This window comes from Salvia splendens, chromosome 4 (assembly GCF_004379255.2).
Source record: "Salvia splendens isolate huo1 chromosome 4, SspV2, whole genome shotgun sequence".
Lineage (NCBI taxonomy): Eukaryota > Viridiplantae > Streptophyta > Magnoliopsida > Lamiales > Lamiaceae > Salvia > Salvia splendens.
The window spans coordinates 4785175-4803952 of record NC_056035.1 but is presented as its reverse complement, the minus strand read 5'-3'; the positions used below and the strand labels follow the sequence as shown (position 1 = coordinate 4803952).

Here is an 18778-nt window from a genome sequence, read left to right as displayed (position 1 = left end):
TGTTTCAGAAAAGATCGGAAGCCGTAAAAATGTGTTGTAGTTTTTGTAAATTAACTCAATCAAATATGTACAAGATCATTAACACTGGATTAAACTCATTAGAATCAATTTGTGGCATACACACTAGAACTAGACGAACAACAATCCAGCCACATATTCCTCTAAAAACCCATGAAGTAAAGCGATTCAAGAGAATGAAAACTTGGTCACGTGAAAACTATGTACTACAACTAAAGATTATATTATCTCAATTTTCTTCATCCGCAAAAAAGCTTTGTGGCAAGCGGAAGTCTTCCTCGTGGGACAGAAACTCTGCATCTTCATCGTCCGGTTTCTGGAAATCCAAACGGACGAGAATGGTTAGAGATGCTTCTTATCATGAAGACGAAGAACAAATTGAGATCGATAACGAATGCAGAGTAAACCGAACAAGGCAGGCAAGGCACATACCACCATTTCCAAGTTGTAAAACCGGCCCACCAACTTCAAAACATCATCTGCAGTGAATGGACGATTGAAGCTGCATAAATCACACACAAAAAGGAACAAACATAATTAGACATGGAAAAGAGGGCTGCTCATATTCACCATGTCAAGTGAAAATATAATCGAAAAATCAAACAAACCTTCTTCGCATGTATTCAGTTAAACCATAGAGCACAAAGTGACGATGTACACCTGGAAACAGAATCAACACAAACAATATTCAATACAGTAACATTATGCATTTTACCAAATCCTATGAACTATGCTGCTTGTGTGTGTGTGAGAGAGAGAGAGGGATTTCAGTCAAAATCACATCTCTCCTGAGAATTACTGTGCAATGATTGAAAGCTGAAATAAAGAAGCAGTAAATTCATCACAGAAATACTAACAGATCCAAGAATAGGAGCAAACACATTCATTCCCTCACCATTTTGCAAAGCTAAAAAAGAAAAATCGCCATATAAAGAATTTCAGATAACTTCGATGATCGATCCATACATATCAATTCACCGTTCAAATACAAAATTTCACAGTTTTCAAGCACTAATTTAATCTTTAGCCATAGATCCACAGCATGCACGTACGTAAACATTCAACTTAGATCTCCACACCAAAAACGCAAGAAAAAGGAAGAAACAGATTAGCTAATCGAAAAATTAAACCCAAAAGAAAAAATAAAAAAAACCTCGCAATTTTGAAGGGGGGTAGATTTCGAGGGCTTCAAGCAATCTCAGCTCCAAATCCACCTCTGATTTCTCCTAAGAATTCAATAAAAAAAGAAAAAATTATATACCATTCGCTAAAAATAAAACGCGAATCAAATCAACGAGCAAGATATTGGTACCTTGCGCAGCGAGGAAGAGTTGATTTTGCACGGCGAGTGAACAGAAACTCCGTCCTGCTCCTGTTCCTGCTCCTCCTCGTCTTCTTCATCTTGAATTTCTTCTTTTTTTATTTCTTCCTTTACTTCTTTTTTTGATTTACCATTTGTCATTTGCCCCATTTCTTTCCCCGATTTAATTGTAATAATTTGCAGTTTCTGGAATTCGAATATTTCCAGTAATGCATAAACAGATTTGTTTTTGGGATTTTTGGCGTTTGATCAGAAATAACAATTGAAAAAAGTGAAAAATCTGAAAGAGGAATTAGGGATTGGACTGAAATCAGCATCAATTCAATTGGGGCAAATCTATCGGGCTTTTAATACCTTTTTCCTCTTAAATGGGCTTGAGCTCTGCACAAACTTTGGGCCTTTATATTTTCCCTTTTTTATTTTCCGTTCACAAAATAAAAAATAAATAATGCAATTTAATTTCCCTCTTACCTACTTTGATACGCCAACTTGAGTTGAATTTGACCCTATGTTTTTTTTTTTTACACACACATCGGAGTTCGAGGTACATTGGCAAGCAAACCAGCCTCTTCCAGCCCCTCGTGGTCACGTCCGAACTAGCCTCCTCCTGCCCCTCGTGGCCCACGAACTAGTCGCTTAACCCACCCTCAGACGGGTCCAGGCCAAGCACCGGCCTCTCCCTTTCCCTCGTGGCCCACGAATTTGACCCTATGTTAACCAGGTTCAATTTAGTGGGATAACTTTTTTTTTGTTTGTAAAATTAAGCATTTATGCCATATCATACTATAAAATTAAAGAGAGTATAGAACTCTACATTAATGTGATACAATGATAAAACATTTGTAGCATTCAAAGCCATCTACCCTCAATTTCCTAATTCGAGTATCAATGCTACTTTTAAGAAGCCTTAAAATAAATTTATTTGGAATCTTAACCGATCGACTCATAACAACCATGAAAATATAGTTTTCCCGATTAGGTAGAATAACAAACACTACTAACAAAAGTAAGCCGTTGATATAAACAAATAAAAAAACTGTCACCGAAAAAGTCCAAAGAATAATTCACTTTTATATGAAAAGCATCATGAAAGCATTGACAATCACAACCATCCAAAACTAGTCTAGTGTTCCAAACCTCATTCATTTCTCAAATTTATTGCAATGTTGTTGAAATTTCCCATTTCTTTGATATCTCCTAAGCCGAGGCATAAAACATAGGTGTCAACGTTGTATTCTTGTTTTCTGTGTTTCTTGGAGCTTTTGTATGTTAGTTGACATCAAATTCTTGCAGCCAGTTAGATTTTTTTTATCATTGATTCAATATGGCTTCAATCTCTAACCTCTCCCTCATTCACCAATCAAGATCCTCTTCATTCCAAAAACTGTGTTGCACAAGTCACAGAAATGTGCATCCCATTTCAAATCATTTGGAATTCTCACCACTTAATAAAAAGATTGCATCTTTGAAGACCCCCACACTCTTGAAGCTCAGCCACCGGTTGTCGGATTTTCGCCTAGTAAAAGCAGCAGCTGCTGATGCAGAGGGCCATGAGATTGAACTCACAAAAGGGTTGGAACAAATTTGTAGTACTATTGCAAATGTGTGTTGTTTAACTCATATTGTTTCTTTTCTTGCAGGTTTGTTGAGCCTAAAAAGAGTTTTTCAGAGAAATTTCCAGCTCTTGTAACTGGATTCTTTTTCTTTACTTGGTAAATGAAATGACTATGATAAATCGAGAAGATTATTTTATGTTCAAATATATAGGAGTACATATGATTGTTACATCAACTGTTTCTGGTGCAGGTACTTTCTGAATGTTATATTCAACATATTGAACAAGAAGGTTTACAACTATTTCCCATATCCATAGTAAGTCATCTGTTTTTCTCACCTAATAATACTAATTCAGATGGATAGAAGATGCCTTTAACTTTCTTATAATCTTGAATTTCTACAATGGTACAGTTTTGTGTCAGTTATTCATCTTCTTGTTGGAGTTGTATACTGCCTCATCAGCTGGTCTTTAGGTCTGCCAAAACGCGCCGTAAGCTATCAATTTTGTCTCGAGTTTTGCTGTCATACATTCATTGGTGAAGTCAGTTTTTGATTGGTCTGAAATTCAAGTTTTATGATTTTCAACAAACAGCCTATCAATAAGGAACTCCTGGGGCTCCTCACTCCGGTAGCTGCCTGCCATGCTCTCGGACATGTCATGTCGAACGTGTCCTTTGCAGCCGTTGCTGTGTCGTTCACACACACCATCAAAGGTAGCAGAAACTTATAATATCTGCCTCTATCAGTTCTGTTTGTCTTTCCTCAGATTTCTTTTTTCTCTACATTATGTTTGTATTAATTTGTAGTCATCAACAGCATTGGAGCCGTTTTTCAGTGCTGCTGCTTCACAGTTTGTTTTGGGACATCAAATTCCCCTGCCTCTTTGGCTGTCGTTAGCCCCTGTTGTGCTCGGTAAGGTTGAAAAGATCGATGTTTCCTATGTTCATCCCTCACCACTGCTCCCATGTTCTGATCTCATAGCTTCTGTGCAGGTGTGTCCATGGCTTCTTTAACCGAACTCTCGTTTAATTGGACCGGGTTCATCAGCGCCATGATCTCAAACATTTCATTTACTTACAGAAGCATTTATTCAAAGAAAGCTATGGTAATAATACTCATATTGTTTTTAGTAGAGCATGCACCAATGCAGTAGCCACTGAACACCCTTTTCCCTCTCTCTGAATGACAGACAGGGATGGATAGTACAAACATATATGCATACATATCCATTATAGCCCTCCTCTTCTGCCTCCCACCAGCGATCGTAGTAAGTTTTTTTGTTTTATGAATTTCGTTCGACCTATTCCTTTTCATTTCCAACCAAGACCCCAGTTGAGAAAGTATTGTGTTTTCTTACATTCCAGATTGAGGGACCCCAACTAATGCAGTATGGATTCAAAGCAGCAATAGCTAAAGTTGGACTGCAGAAGTTCTTGTCTGATCTATTCTGGATTGGAATGTTCTACCATCTCTACAATCAGGTGAAATATCATCACTGTCTAAAAAGACTACTATGGAAAGGTAAACTCAACCTAATTCTCTGCTGCTTCAGGTGGCTACAAACACACTGGAAAGAGTCGCACCACTCACACACGCTGTGGGGAACGTGCTAAAGCGTGTCTTTGTAATTGGGTTCTCCATTGTTGTCTTCGGTAATTACTCAGTTACATTGATGTTTAGTACACAGTCGCAATTTCAACTGCTATGTAGGCTAAATATGGTTTCTGGCAACAAAAAATTGGCAGGCAATAGGATATCTACACAAACTGGTATTGGTACCGGAATAGCCATAGCCGGAGTTGCAATTTATTCACTCATCAAGGCTAACATGGAGGAGGAGAAACGGGTAAGCTAAATATTTCCACACCAGAGAGACAGAGACAGAAACACAAAGAGGCTTATGATCTCTGTGTGTAATTTTCAGAAGGCAGCTCAACAACATGCATCTTAAGGGCTCCAAACCCGTTTCTAAATCAGCTGAATGCACACGCAATTGCAAGCAATAAAGGAAATGGCAGGAAATGAGATAACAGGTCAAGAAACACTGGAGTTTTGCTGCTGCTAAGCCTCTACCGAATGATAAAATGGAGTTCTCAATCCAATTTTGTATCATACTTCTGAAAGCTTCCTGCTACATTATTTAGTTTTCTCACACATTTTCCAGATCCCAACTGTGTGCTTGTTCGAACGTGTTACGTTTGAGCATTGACAACTTTCTGACATGAAATCTTCTCCTATGAATTTGAAACAACTAAAACCTGGGGTCTTAATGATGAAAAACTACAGATAAGTGAGGGTTCAGATTATATATGTGGAATACTTAATCACCAGCATCTTCAGTAAACTATACCAAATCAAGATTGAGAAAATAGTAGCAGGACTTCAAGGTCTGATCATTGTAATGCAGGATAGGTATAACTGCCATTCGATTATTATTTAAAGGACCTCGTGTTTCTCAACTCTGCCATAAATTAATCTGACCAATAAACGAAAAGCATACACTACAGAGCATCTTCTGTCGCTTCGATGCACATTTGTGCTAACGATTCTAGAAACTTACATATATGAATCCATGTTGTACTCTAATTCAAACAGCATGTTACGACGGATCTCTGTACCCATTCGAATTTTGAACTGTTGGGCAAGAGATTCCACCTTGTCATCAGACTCGTAATTCATCTCTCTAACACAGCGCCTCCGTATCTTTTTCAGCATTTCCTTTGATGGTTCAAATCCTCCATTTATCTGCTTAAAGGGTTTTAATTCCAGATGAGAGTCAGATTTATTAATGGAAGGGAGAAATCCAATTTGAAATGCATCGACATAGAAGATTACCATGTCATCAACAGAAGCCAAAGCAGCTTTTAGATCCCGTACAACAAGATGGGCGTCAACAAGTAGAGAATATGTAGTCAGATTTGGTTTCACGCCTAATACAGTGAAATGCTCAAATACTCTAACAGCTTCATCTCTCTGAGACAAAAAAAAGTCGTTTTATTATTCAAATGAATAATACTAACAATATAATGTGTGCATTTAAATCAGGTATTCCTCCTCTCTCAGGCAGAAATATGGGTGTACTCTGTAACTAAAATGCTGAAACCATTATAGCACAAATTTCATGCCTTGTACTAGTATCCTTACTAAAACATAGTTGTATAGACAATGTGGAATGATCATACATTTTTCTAAAACAGGTACAGGTAGCAACATGGTAGATTTAGAAAGTACATATAGATCAGAAGCTAATGGTAGCAAGCAGTGAATATAGACATGTATATTATGGGTTATTAAGTGAAATGCCGGGTGAGGAAGAGTGCCATGTTGGTGTAATGCAAAGTTGAAAATAAATAAGAGTGACACAGGTATATGTGTGTGAGTTACCTTGCCAAGCTTCCCAAAGGCACATAAGAGTGCATTGTATGAATGGATGTCAGGTGTCAACCCAAAAGTGGCATCAATAGCAGCAAAGGTCTGGTAAGCACGATCAATATCCCAGATGTTTGCACTGCCAAGAATGATACAGTTTAGAGCAGCAATAGACTTGTATGGAGGATCGGATTGGCCTAAATTCTCAAGCTGATGATAAACCTGAGCAAACACATCCGAGAAAATTTAGTCATTCACAACACATTGGTAAAGCAATACTTGATTTACTCTTTGAGTCTCATTTCTAGTATTTGCATCCAATGCACTAGGCAAACAAGCCTTGTCAGTCACAAAGAGACACACGACGATGGTTCACAAGTACTAAGCGAGGCCAAAAAAGCAGCATGCATTAATTACGTAGACCAGGATGTTGATGTGTTGATGCTGATAATATAATTTCACAAAGGGTAACAGCCTACAAATTTCTACAAAACATAATTTGAATGCTCATTAGTTACCATATAGGCAGATACTTTGCATGTTTTACTCCAAAGGCAAATTACTCCTAGTGAATGGAGACAAGAATATTGCCAGCTCATAGAACTGTCAACAATTGGCATGAGCACCTCCAAGCAGGAATAACTATTGAGACCACTTTTACAATCAAAGCTCAAAGATTTCTGATCAGCTGAATTTCAGCAAACCAAGCAAATTGAATATGATAATATTAGCAATTTTCAGAATTTAGATTTAAATCTATTCATTTCAGTGTTCATTGAAAAAATAGTATCAAGTAAATTGTCAAAAAAGGACTGCCAGTAACTCTAACCTATCCAAATGCTTCGTGATGACATTCAAGATCAACCATATGGTAGTCCACTAAAGGAACAGTTTACCACAGAGTTGAGGATAATGAGTCTTGTAGCAATACAGGCACTATAGGCACCTATGCGGAGGAACTTACCATATCCAAAGTTCTGAAACCTTTCTTTGAGCATGCAATGACCAGAGGATTTAAGGAATGGAATGGCGAGAAAAGTTCTTCTACATCTTCTCTGTCAGAATTTTTATAAGCAATCTCGAACTCATGCAGTGTGCTGAACGCCTTTTGTAAATTCCCCAAATTAGCATGAGCATATAATTTTCCAATGTAAGATTCAGGACTAGGAACCTTCTTTTGGCGCAATGAGCGTTTCAGAACAGCCCATGAACCATCCACAAGTCTAGAATTGCATGTTCTACCAGCAGTTCCAAGGGCAGAAAGGACTAGACCTTCATTGACAGAAAGAAGAACAGGCGGCCTGGCAATTTCACCCCGAGCAATCCATTTGGCCATGAACTCAAGAGCATAATACGTCAAATCACTGTTATCTAATTGAACTGAAACATCTGCAATTGAATTGCATGTCCTCCAAGGAGGGCATAAGGATTTATTCTGATCCATTTTCTGATATCCATAAAATCACAGTCAGCAATGAACTTAGGTTGTCAAATCAAATGGACTTATGAATAGCCAGTGAAATAAATGTACCTTGCATCTCTCTATAAGCGATACCAAGGTATCTAGCCTCCCGTTATTAATAAAACTATGAACACAACGAGAAAATGCATTTATTGACAACATGTATCCAGATGTCAATGCCAAATCTATGTACTTCAGAGCACGATTTATTTGGTTTGTAGAAAGAAGCGTGGTAATAACCAAGTCATACGACTCATCATCGGGCAAAGAATCCTTGCATTCAGGCCCTCTCTGGAGCATCCTGACATAAATACGGTAAAGATTCGCCTGTCAGACAATAATTCTACAAGGAACTAATTGTCATATTTGACAAGAAAAATTATCTCACGAAGTAACTACCCAAGACATTCATATTAACTAACTTCATGAAATTAGAATGTGGATTAGTTAATAAACACTCTCAGGAAACTAAGCACAAAAAACTGTGGCAATTAAAGAAACAGTAACAGACAAGGAAAGCATAGGATATGAATAAATAGAAACATATCATGATTCATGACCCCTTCATCTAGCATTTTCGTTCATATTTCCGTCCTATTTTTCACTGAGAACATTCTTCGGGAACATAACATAACATCAACTCAGAGAGCCAAGATATACCTATGAGCGCATCCATAATCGAGTTTATTATCAGTAAAAAGTTTTAAAAAATGTGAACAGGCTCTACCTAAATGTGGCATAGGCAAAGGTCCATTTAATTCAGACTGAGAGTGTTAACAAAAGATAGTATTCTTTTCTCTTGATAATCAAGATAAAAAAAAGTCAACAACTTCAATAATAAAAGTGCTTAAAGTCGAAACCTTTCAATCAATTTCTCCGATGCTAACGATTCATCGGCTTGCTGCATAGCCTTGAGCACGAGATTGAACGAGGCCGTGTTAGGCTCTATCTCATAATCATTCATTTTCTCGACAAGATCGATCAGCTGCCCCGTAGACGCCCCCATCATCAAATTCGCCCTCAAATAGTGATTGTAAAGATCCACGCCAGGCTTGTTCGGCTTCCCGCTGTTGTCCAACGACTTAATCCAAAGCTCAAACAGCTGCTTCAGGTCCCCCCATCGCTGCTCCGTCGTCCATTTCGCGAACTGATCCATCAAGCCGTTCGCGTCCAGCGTCGCTAGGGATTGCACTAGCCCCGGGGCGCCTAAGCTGAGGAACCCGAGGCTGGGGAGCATCGCCGCCGCGTCGGCGCCGGGAGAGGTGGAGGAGGTAGCGTTCCGCCAGTTTTCGCTGTATAAGGGGCTTCCGGAGGCAGGGTTCGGCGGAAGAGGAGCCTGGGGCGGCTCAACGCCGGCCAGCTGCGCCTCTTGGCGGAGGTGAGTGGAGGTGGAGACGAACCTGAGATTGAGCCGCCGCATCGACGGCATTGATCTCGCTAGATATCGAATTGGCGGCATTGTTGGAGCGTAGAGATTTGATCGACGAGAGAAGTGATTCAGCTCAGTGGGTAATTTTTCAAATTTCAAGGTTGGCTATGATTGATGAATCTCCGCCATTCTTGCTAGCCCTAGCTAGGGCTTTTTGGGGGGGTTTTTGACGAGCGGGGGCATATTGGTCATTTAGAATTATAAAAATAATCGGTTTAAGAAAATGGAAGTTTATATAATCAAATCTTAGCGCTCTGAAAATCCAACCAACGTAGACTCCGATGACCACCGCCACCGCCTTGCTCCTCCCATCGCCACAATTCCGGCGCTGTTCAAGTACAACTCGTCTATGCACCAAAACTAGCTTATTCCCCCTCTATCCTCCCTCTCTCCTCACCACCCGCCACTTGAGGCGCTCTTGCATAACTTCATCTTTGAAGGTGCGAATTTAACAGAACCCAACTGATTACGGGGCTGCCTTTTTCTGAATAAAGCTTGTTTCTTTACAGGAAAGAATCGGTGGTATTCAGAAAACATGGAACGAATTAAGAAGCTTGAATCATTGGGTTGTTAGAGATTATTACAGACATGTGAATTCCGTGAATGCGCTCGAACCTCACATTCAGAAACTTTCAGATGAGCAGGTTCTCTCACTCTCTCTCTCTCTACTCCGTTTGTCCCACACTAATGCGCGCCTTATTTCATTTCTATAAATTTGGATGAGTTTTCTTGTCTTTGTTATTCTAGCTGAGAGCGAAGACAGAGGAATTTCGCCAGCGGTTGAAGCAGGGTGCGACTCTAGCTGATATTCAAGCTGGTATAATCTCTCTCTCTCTCTCTCTCTCTCTCTCTCTCTCTCTCTCTCTCTCTCTCTCTCTTGTTGGTTGCTTAATGTGATAAGCCATTGACTTATTAGGTGGTTCTGTTTTAAGAAGTTCAATTTATTTTCATCTCATCATGCATTTTCTTGTAGAGGCTTTTGCTTTAGTTCGTGAAGCAGCAAAAAGGAAGCTTGGAATGCGTCATTTTGATGTTCAGGTTTGCTTTACGTAAAGCTGCAAGCAATATCGTTAATTTTGGAGACATTATTGGTTTCTGGATCATAGAGAACAAGAATTTGGTTACACCATCTTTGCTGCAATCAAGAAAAAGTGAAATGAAAGGATGATTAGTAGTATTAGTATTTGAGCGATATATTCCTTTTTTGTTATATAGCTGTGACTGTTGTGACATGTAAGGTGTTGTGCTGTCAATGTTGGACAAACACTTCCCTTTGTTCATTCTCTAGCCATGAATGCAATAGTTGAGTTTCTTACACTTTTGGTACTAGTTTATAGTAGAATCTAGAATATTAAGGTTTGTTGGATGTTGTGTGAGATTGATATTAGAACAAACATAAGTCAGACTTTTCTGGAACTTTTATGTTATCTTATTACAGATAATTGGTGGAGCTGTGCTTCATGATGGTTCGATTGCAGAAATGAAAACTGGGGAAGGGAAGACCTTAGTGTCCACTTTAGCAGCTTATCTTAATGCTCTGAGTGGGGAGGGCGTCCATGGTATGCTGCTTCTTGTTTTCTTATGGATATGAAAATGCTGTGTGATAATTGTAGAAGCAGGCCAAAGTAGACTGTGCCATTGTTGGTTTTGGATTATCAATGTGTCAGTAGTTAAATATGAATGTTGTATCATTGGTTTTGAATGATGAAAGTGTTGTTAGTTATAAATTTTCGTTTTTTGCAATATGTCCGCACATTTTTATTACATTGTTGAACTCTGTCATGAATACATAAACTGTTTGGGAATTTTCATGCTCCTTGTTAGAGTTTAGTGTTTTATGGGTCCCTTTCTCAACATGGTAATTTCGTGGCAGTGGTTACTGTAAATGATTACCTCGCCCAGCGTGATGCTGAATGGATGGGCCGTGTGCATCGATTCCTAGGCCTCTCAGTTGGACTTATTCAAGTAATTTTCTACTAGCTCAACTCCTTGGACGTCAGGCTTTCTTGCTGAAAACATATCATATCACAGCGTATCTCTAAGAAGTACACTTGGTTTTAACATGATCTTGGGATCTGTTGAATTTTACTCAATTCCTCAATTAAACTATGTAAGTAAGAGAATCAAGTGGATTAAGCCAAAATAAGACATCAACAGGCAACTTTATATACATTCCCAATTGTTCAATATCTTGTAAGAAGCACACATATTCTAAAGAAAAAAGTTGGGTCTCAAATATGTCAAAAGTGAAGGACTACTGCAGTCTACCCACAGTCAGCTGTGGGATTTACTATTGTTAAGATTTGTCATACTTTCCTGTATCCTAGAGATCATAAACAAGGAAGAACACATTTTAATATCTTGAATATACATGCACCAAAAGTAAGGACTTGAAGTTTGTTCTGGGATACACGGAGGTCTGATTTACAAATGCTGATGTTGCAAGCATGTCTATATCGTATAATGTTATTTTTTATGCAGAGAGACATGAAAAATCAGGAGCGAAGGTCTAATTATAGATGCGACATTACATACACCAATAATACGGTAAGTCAATCACCCCAAGAAATACTTCTACTTACATCATTTCTATATAGGAGTATTTTGTCCACGGTATTGATTGGTTTTCACTGGCAGTTTACTTGAAGTTCACCTCCTTACTGCCCTAATCAATGCCCAACTTCCTTCTTTATGGCCACAGGAACTTGGTTTTGACTACTTGCGAGATAATCTTGCTGGAAGCAGTGAACAACTTGTAATGAGATGGTAACCCTTCAGCCTTCCATTCACATGTCCTAATTGTTTTCCTTTGACCAACTATTATATTGATGAACAGGCCAAAGCCCTTTCATTTTGGTGTAGTAGATGAAGTTGATTCTGTCCTTATTGATGAAGGACGTAATCCTTTGTTGATAAGCGGACAGGTAATTTTGCATGTTTCTGCCAATTGGCACAAGTATCAAATCTGTTTATTCCAAACAGTAATTCTTCCCAAATGAAACATAAGACGAAATAATTTTTTCTTTCAGGCGGTAATAGATCTTATTCGATTCCAGTGTATAATCATATCTCTGTAAAATTGCTTTTGTAATGCCCAGTTTTCTAATTTGTATTTGTTTTGTTTTTGCAAGGCTAGTCAAGATGCTGTACGATTTCCAGTTGCGGCTAGAATAGCTGATTTGCTTATACGTGGTCTGGTGAGTCTCAGTTTTTACCTTTACAATTCATCCACCTCCAAGATAATTTTCCCGTTTTGTTCAAAATAGAACACTCACGGCCTGATACAGAGTACTTAATTTTATATTATGTGCTTAATCAACAGCATTACAGCGTTGAACTTAAGGATAACTCAGTGGAACTTACTGAGGAAGGAATATTACTGGCTGAGACAGCTCTGGATACGAATGACTTATGGGATGAGAATGATCCATGGGCCAGGTGAATGATCAAACTAATTATCTCTTTGTATTCATCGCTATCGTGCCTCAATGGGGTCCTGAAAAGTTATTTTTATGCCTTGACTAGATAATACCATAGGCATTGTTCTTCTTCATTGTAACTTTTCTGCTATCTATATTCATGAATATTTCATTTAATATGGCAGGTTTGTTTTGAATGCATTAAGAGCCAAAGAATTCTACCGGCGAGATGTTCAATACATAATTCGAAATGGAAAGGCTCTTATAATCAATGAGGTATTCCCTAGTTGCTCCTGCTTCTTCATATTCGTATATGATTGGGTCATTGAGAGAAGGGATCTGTCCTAGTTCGAATATTGCATCAGTTTACCTGTATGAAATTATCTGATAGAAAGAGTTGGTTCAAGGAGTATGAACTGGAATTCAGTTTTCATGATCATAGGCATATGTTGGTTCAACTAACTGGTCGGAGATTGGGGCATAGTGTTTTGTAATTTGTCAATTGTTGTGTTACGTAATGTTGCTGTTTCTGCTTTGCATTTACTGAAGATGTAAACACTTCCTGAGGCATTTTCTTGTTGAATAACCTAATTTGGTTCTTTGATATGCAAATGTGGTATTTTTCTTGCACTGCAGTTGACTGGTAGAGTGGAAGAGAAAAGGCGGTGGTCTGACGGCATTCATCAGGCAGTGGAGGCCAAAGAAGGACTGAAAATCCAGGTGTTGTAGCTGCTCTAGCTTTCTAGGCCATTTTGTTGAGATTTTGGTTTACCTTTCCGAAATTGTGTAATGGAACTTCCTGAAATTTGTTAGGCTGATTCTGTTGTTGTGGCCCAAATCACTTACCAATCATTGTTCAAGTTATACCCCAAGCTCTCAGGGATGACTGGGACTGCAAAAACTGAGGCTAGTGCTCCTTACACATATTACTTTATGATGCATTGGAGTATCTAGTCTTTGTAAAATTCTATTTGTTGCAGGAGAAGGAATTCTTGAAAATTTTCCAAATGCCAGTTATTGAGGTTCCTACGAATATGTTGAGTATTCGAGAAGATCTACCCATCATGGCCTTTGCAGTAAGTTTCTGATCTCCGTTAAAATTCTTTGACTGTAGTAGAGGCCATCAATTCACTTCGTCATATTTGAGTGTTAGACTGCTCGAGGGAAATGGAATTATGTTCGTGCTGAAATTGAGTACATGTTTGGGCTAGGCCGGCCGGTGTTGGTTGGGACAACCAGGTACATCTATCTCTTTTTCTGCTGTATAACCAAATCATCAAAATTGAGCCAGGAGTAGATTTTAAGCTGAGATATGGCCAAGCCTGATGATACTCCTGAACACATCTCGTGCCATTTGTGGAAAAATCTTTGAGATGCACAAGTTATTATTTAATGTTTTCATCATAGATATCAGAGATCCGCAATGGAGTGCGCATATTCCATACAATGCTTGTCCATTTTTATTTACTTTAGCTCACCATATTTGACCATGGCTTTTGATTTATAATGCAGTGTTGAAAATTCTGAGCACCTTTCTGCTTTACTGAGGGAGATAAAAATCCCCCATAACATCCTTAATGCTCGACCAAAGGTGCATATATACCTTGATAATTTGGGAAATTTCAAATTTTGGTCTCCTATTTGCATATCTTAAATCAGTGGGCTTTTACAACTTATCTTATACAGTATGCTGCTAGAGAAGCTGAGATTGTTGCCCAGGCTGGTCGAAAATATGCAATCACTCTATCAACAAATATGGCTGGCAGGGGCACTGATATTATCCTAGGGGGAAATCCTAAGGTAGATCCTGCTTTTGATGTTCTGATTCACGGTGTAGTATGCAATCATTTTTGGGGTGAAACTTGAGACCTTTGCTTCATGTTCCCTTTCACCAAATGTTTTGTGACTGCAGAAAGCATGATGGTTTCAATGAAGAGTTCACAATTGCATTGTCTTATTGTCAGATGCTCGCAAGAGAAATTTTGGAGGACAATTTACTTTCGACTCTCTCAGACAATGTTCCTGATGTTGAAATTGACTCGGGGCTAACTTCTGGACAGGTGATAACTGATTTTAGCTAGACAAAAAGGACATAATGACTTTAATATTAGGCCTAAGTGTTTTTTTCAGTGCAGATCTTATCTAAGGTGAAGGTTGGACCATCATCTTTGGGCTTGCTAGCTAAGGCTGTTCTTATGTGTTAGTATCTTCTACATCTTTTTTTTCTTAATTTTATTTAATAAGAAACTGGGTATAGTTGCAAGAGAAAAAAGAAAATGTGCATGTGGAGGATTAGACCGAGTTTCAATTTTGAGTATCTGCCTTTTCTCTTATTTCACTAATACTTAACTTTCTTTTTTGTTTAATATTCAGCTAAATATGTTTGCAAAAGTGAGGGTAAGAAGTTGAGTTACGATGAGGCAAGAAAAATAATTTCTGAGTCCATCGAGATAAGCCAGTCAGTGGGATCAGTGGAGTTGCTGAAGCTTGTAGATGAGGAGACAGAGATGTACCCTCTTGGCCCATGTGTAGCACTTGCTTATCTATCAGTTCTAAAGGACTGTGAATCTCACTGTTCTTCTGAAGGGTTAGAGGTGAAAAATCTTGGAGGTCTTCATGTGATAGGAACTTCTCTGCACGAGTCTAGGCGGATTGATAACCAGGTAACTTAGTTGATGTGTTTGAGTTTTAGGCAGCAATTCTTCACAGTATTATTGGAAATTAAAGTGATCTTTTGCCTGTTTGTGACTGGTCAAGTGTGGTAGAGGAGAAATATTCTGAGGTTTTACAGAAAAGGGGGAAATAGTATTGTTGTATTTGTTTCCCTTTTACATATAATCACAGTTTATTGTTTTTTTTGGCGTTGCAATGGATGTGTAATATAATCTGCTTGTCTAGCTCCGAGGCAGAGCAGGGAGGCAGGGGGATCCTGGATCAACACGGTTTGTAGTGAGGTATGATCAAGTATATTTGTTGTTTGTTTGTAACTTCGAAGTTGTTCGATACATATACTGCATTTGAAACCTGTGACATGGAGACTGACTATATCATGTGATCCTTGGATTGAAATTGCATTTGTCTATGCACTCTCTCTTTTCCAGTAATATATTTCTAGAATTTATTTAATATCTCTCTGTATGAGTTGAAATGATGTCTCAGATTCTATATATCCTCCCAAGTTCACATTGCTACAAATCATATAATGGAAAGAGAAATTTAAATTCCCAACTAAAGATAGGGATGGTGGCTGTGTATTTTCTGGCAAACACTTGAATATATATCTAAGTTAACTTCCTTGATCTAAGTACTGAAATATTCTGGTCGTGTTACATTGTTCTCATGATTTATTCTGGGGATTCTACCTCACAGCTTACAGGATGATATGTTTCAGAAGTTCAATTTCGACACTGAGTGGGCAGTAAAGCTTATATCTAGACTCACAGATGATGATGATGTCCCGATAGTTGGTCACTCAATCATGAAACAGGTTTGGTCTAGTGCTTCTTTATTTTTGTGCTCCAACCCCCTTCCATCAATTAGCATTGGTACATATATGTGTCAATTCACATATCTGATCCTTCATTCTCTGTTTTTCAGCTTACAAATCTGCAAGTTAGTGCCGAAAAGTACTTCTTTAGTATAAGGAAGAACCTAATTGAGTTTGATGAAGTTTTAGAGGTATCATAACACTTACTAGCTTATTCTAATTTTCATTTTCTTCTATACCTTTACCTGAATGACGTTTTATCAGGAAGGAGGAGACTATCTGACTACCAGTTATAGATAGTAATCTCCTTATCGCTTAGTTTTTTGGTTTTTATTTATTTTAATCATCTCCAAATAAAATGATTTCTCCCACTAATAGTCAGAATATGTATTTGGCTGATTCTTGTTGGCTTCAGGTGCAAAGAAAGCATGTGTATGATCTCCGCCAACTAATATTATCAGGCGATTCCGACAGTTGCTCACAGCATATTTTCCAGTAAGTGCTAACCTTGAGTACTACCTTTTTTAATTCCTCAGCATGGTGATAAATTGTGTATGTAGGTACATGCAAGCAGTGGTATCTGAAATTATTTTAAAGAATGTGGATCCTACAAAGGTAAAACTTCCTTCTAGAACATTCTCTTTGCGTTGTATCATACGACAGTTAATTTTATTTCTTTCTTAAACAATACTTTGTATGTCACAGCATCCAAGAAGCTGGAAGTTGGGCAAAATTTTAAAGGAATTTGTTGGAATTTCTAGCGCTGTGTTAAATGGTGTGTTGCTTCTACAATCACTGCTACTTTGATTTCGTTCTGTTCTATCATTTATTTTACACTACTAAATCTTTAGGGTATCTGCAGACTCATTTGCAGGAATTACTGAGGAAAATTTGCTGTATTCACTCACAGCAGTTCATGGGTTGAGTTCTGTGGACATTGATGAGTTTCACCTCCCAAACTTGCCTAGACCTCCGAATTCCTTTAGAGGCATTCGCATGAAGAGCTCATCGTTTAAACGGTGGCTAACAATATGCTCTGATGATTCAGTAACGTGCGTTTTCTGTGTTATATATTTCCCATTGTAGTTGAGATTATCTTCTGTATATTTTACTCGCTCTCTTTACGGCTTCTGCTAGAGATGGGAAATTCAGATCATCCATCAACCTTCTTTGCAAGTACCTTGGGGACTTTCTGATTGCTTCATATCTAGACATTATTCAAGACTCGGGCTATAACAGCGCTTACGTAAAGGAAATTGAGGTACATAAATTCTGTTTCAGATTCCAAGTGGTGCGAATGATGCTCATGAAAATCGTTTTTTAAACACTTTGGTTTGTTCTTGTTCTCTATTGGTTTGTTTAGAGGGCAGTTCTTGTGAAAACTCTCGATTCCTTCTGGAAGGATCATCTCGTGAACATGAATAAACTGAATTCAGCGGTACGCTTGCCACTCTTGTCTCGATTATGATGAATTCAGTAGTAGTAACTACTTATTTTGGTTTTTAACGGTCTTGCAATGTGTCTAGGTGAACTTGAGATATTTCGGGCACAGGAATCCACTTGAGGAGTACAAAATCGATGGCTGTCGATTTTTTATTTCGATGCTTAGTGCCACGAGGAGGGTGACTGTGGAATCTCTCTTACGGTATTGGTCATCTCCTATGGAGTCTGAAGAATTAGTTCTCCGCTAAAGGTAGTTTTTTATAACTATATATTTCTTGTCCAATAATTATACTACTAACATTTATTCCAAGTTCAATCTGCAGATTTAAGTTTTTCTTTTATTTAAAAGCAAGACATATTTTCTTAGCCTACTTGGTTAGTTAGTTGGATTGATTAGCCAAATTGCTATTTTAGGAATCACGAAAGATAATTCACGGCCGTCTGCATAGGCCGGGCAACTTGTTTGTAATATGACCGGATTGTGAGAGACTAAGACCATTCTGATCGTGAACGGGAAGCATCCTGGGCCTCTGGTTGTTGCCAGGGAGGGCGACTGCGTTGATCACGAGAAGTATCCCAGACCTCCCGTTGCTGCAAGGGAGGGCGACTGCGTTGTGATCAACGTGAACAACCATGTATCCAACAATGCCAGCATCCAATGGTACTAGTTTATACTAGTATTATTGATATTGATATTGATATTGATATTGATATTGATATTGATATTGATATTGATATTGATTGAACTGAATCTTTCTACAAGTCACAAAGTAGTATATTATGCACTCTGTTTATAAAAAATACTCTATGTACTAGCATTTACTAATATTCTTTCGCATTAATTTTATTATGTGAAAAATCATAAATTGATTCCAAATAATCTTAATTTGAATAAATTGCACCCACATTCCATTTAAATAAAATGCATGAAATAAATTCTCATTGGCGGTGAGCGATTATGGTACAGCCTTACTAAATGATATGGATTTAATTTGTTGTTAATTGAGAATATGGAAAACCGCGTAGTAGTTGTAATTATTTGATAAAATAAAGTTGGAATATCTATAAGTCCGCACTTTTAGCAAAATAAAGTCATGCCTTTCGTAAAAGATTTTAGAAATTATTATATTATGTATAATATTCAAATCTCTTCATATTTTCCTCATGATTTATAATTGTCATTAAAATTAAATTTTTACTAAATTACTAGGCTGAGCTAATTTTGATTTGAATCGATTACGAAAAAATATTATGCTAAATTCTGCATGCATCC

At 38.0% G+C, this 18778-nt stretch overlaps 4 protein-coding genes across 7 annotated transcripts; 2 read left to right on the top strand and 2 right to left on the bottom strand.

Moving 5' to 3' along the window:
• Positions 1 to 64: 64 nt before the first annotated feature.
• On the bottom strand, positions 65 to 1659 carry LOC121798050. Its single transcript, XM_042196873.1, has 5 exons — positions 1331 to 1659; positions 1172 to 1244; positions 627 to 678; positions 451 to 520; positions 65 to 334 (listed from the first exon to the last, which is right to left on the bottom strand). Exons 1-5 carry the CDS (start codon positions 1487 to 1489, stop codon positions 248 to 250), a joined length of 441 nt encoding a protein of 146 aa, XP_042052807.1. The 5' UTR covers positions 1490 to 1659; the 3' UTR covers positions 65 to 247.
• Positions 1660 to 2441: 782 nt separating this feature from the next.
• LOC121798047 (triose phosphate/phosphate translocator TPT, chloroplastic-like) lies at positions 2442 to 5153 on the top strand. Its single transcript, XM_042196871.1, has 12 exons — positions 2442 to 2911; positions 2980 to 3051; positions 3146 to 3211; positions 3308 to 3386; positions 3489 to 3609; positions 3713 to 3808; positions 3889 to 4001; positions 4086 to 4163; positions 4261 to 4377; positions 4449 to 4548; positions 4642 to 4742; positions 4821 to 5153. The coding sequence occupies exons 1-12, from the start codon at positions 2664 to 2666 to the stop codon at positions 4845 to 4847; spliced, it is 1218 nt and encodes a 405-aa protein (XP_042052805.1). The 5' UTR covers positions 2442 to 2663; the 3' UTR covers positions 4848 to 5153.
• A 133-nt stretch (positions 5154 to 5286) lies between these two features.
• LOC121798046 (pentatricopeptide repeat-containing protein At1g26460, mitochondrial-like) lies at positions 5287 to 9331 on the bottom strand. Its single transcript, XM_042196870.1, has 6 exons — positions 8588 to 9331; positions 7797 to 8028; positions 7230 to 7712; positions 6281 to 6487; positions 5732 to 5869; positions 5287 to 5641 (listed from the first exon to the last, which is right to left on the bottom strand). Exons 1-6 carry the CDS (start codon positions 9184 to 9186, stop codon positions 5453 to 5455), a joined length of 1848 nt encoding a protein of 615 aa, XP_042052804.1. The 5' UTR covers positions 9187 to 9331; the 3' UTR covers positions 5287 to 5452.
• A 93-nt stretch (positions 9332 to 9424) lies between these two features.
• Positions 9425 to 18331, top strand: LOC121798045 (protein translocase subunit SECA2, chloroplastic-like). 4 transcript variants are annotated; one of them, XM_042196867.1, is made up of 32 exons: positions 9425 to 9596; positions 9666 to 9800; positions 9904 to 9973; positions 10130 to 10194; positions 10595 to 10715; positions 11030 to 11121; positions 11638 to 11703; positions 11858 to 11922; positions 11993 to 12080; positions 12288 to 12353; positions 12479 to 12594; positions 12761 to 12851; positions 13212 to 13295; positions 13389 to 13481; positions 13556 to 13651; positions 13729 to 13814; positions 14088 to 14166; positions 14262 to 14375; positions 14540 to 14635; positions 14711 to 14774; positions 14949 to 15238; positions 15474 to 15529; positions 15945 to 16062; positions 16173 to 16253; positions 16478 to 16557; positions 16623 to 16677; positions 16768 to 16837; positions 16925 to 17114; positions 17200 to 17323; positions 17426 to 17500; positions 17589 to 17755; positions 17920 to 18331. In XM_042196867.1, the coding sequence occupies exons 1-31, from the start codon at positions 9438 to 9440 to the stop codon at positions 17751 to 17753; spliced, it is 3150 nt and encodes a 1049-aa protein (XP_042052801.1). In that variant the 5' UTR covers positions 9425 to 9437; the 3' UTR covers positions 17754 to 17755; positions 17920 to 18331. The 4 variants fall into 4 exon arrangements, 3 of the variants coding, with proteins under 3 accessions (XP_042052801.1, XP_042052803.1, XP_042052802.1); XM_042196868.1 differs by lacking the exons at positions 9425 to 9596; positions 9666 to 9800 and having other exon boundaries at positions 9908 to 9973; positions 10132 to 10194; XR_006049999.1 differs by lacking the exons at positions 17426 to 17500; positions 17589 to 17755; positions 17920 to 18331 and having other exon boundaries at positions 16914 to 17114.
• The last annotated feature ends 447 nt before the right edge of the window (positions 18332 to 18778 follow it).

Excerpts from the sequence above, each read along its gene's own strand:
- LOC121798050 (XM_042196873.1), bottom strand. The coding sequence starts at position 1,489 with ATGGGGCAAATGACAAATGGTAAATCAAAAAAAGAAGTAAAGGAAGAA. Across the intron at positions 679-1,171 it reads CCCCCCTTCAAAATTGCGAG|GTGTACATCGTCACTTTGTG; the intron begins GTTTTTTTTATT and ends TTCTGTTTCCAG. Across the intron at positions 521-626 it reads ACTGAATACATGCGAAGAAG|CTTCAATCGTCCATTCACTG; the intron begins GTTTGTTTGATT and ends TGATTTATGCAG.
- LOC121798047 (XM_042196871.1), top strand. The coding sequence starts at position 2,664 with ATGGCTTCAATCTCTAACCTCTCCCTCATTCACCAATCAAGATCCTCT. Across the intron at positions 4,164-4,260 it reads GCCTCCCACCAGCGATCGTA|ATTGAGGGACCCCAACTAAT; the intron begins GTAAGTTTTTTT and ends CTTACATTCCAG. Across the intron at positions 4,743-4,820 it reads ACATGGAGGAGGAGAAACGG|AAGGCAGCTCAACAACATGC; the intron begins GTAAGCTAAATA and ends TGTAATTTTCAG.
- LOC121798046 (XM_042196870.1), bottom strand. The coding sequence starts at position 9,186 with ATGCCGCCAATTCGATATCTAGCGAGATCAATGCCGTCGATGCGGCGG. Across the intron at positions 8,029-8,587 it reads TCGGAGAAATTGATTGAAAG|GATGCTCCAGAGAGGGCCTG; the intron begins GTTTCGACTTTA and ends TATTTATGTCAG. Across the intron at positions 6,488-7,229 it reads GTTTCAGAACTTTGGATATG|GTTTATCATCAGCTTGAGAA; the intron begins GTAAGTTCCTCC and ends GTGTTTGCTCAG.
- LOC121798045 (XM_042196867.1), top strand. The coding sequence starts at position 9,438 with ATGACCACCGCCACCGCCTTGCTCCTCCCATCGCCACAATTCCGGCGC. Across the intron at positions 11,122-11,637 it reads TCTCAGTTGGACTTATTCAA|AGAGACATGAAAAATCAGGA; the intron begins GTAATTTTCTAC and ends TTTTTTATGCAG. Across the intron at positions 16,558-16,622 it reads TGCTCACAGCATATTTTCCA|GTACATGCAAGCAGTGGTAT; the intron begins GTAAGTGCTAAC and ends TTGTGTATGTAG.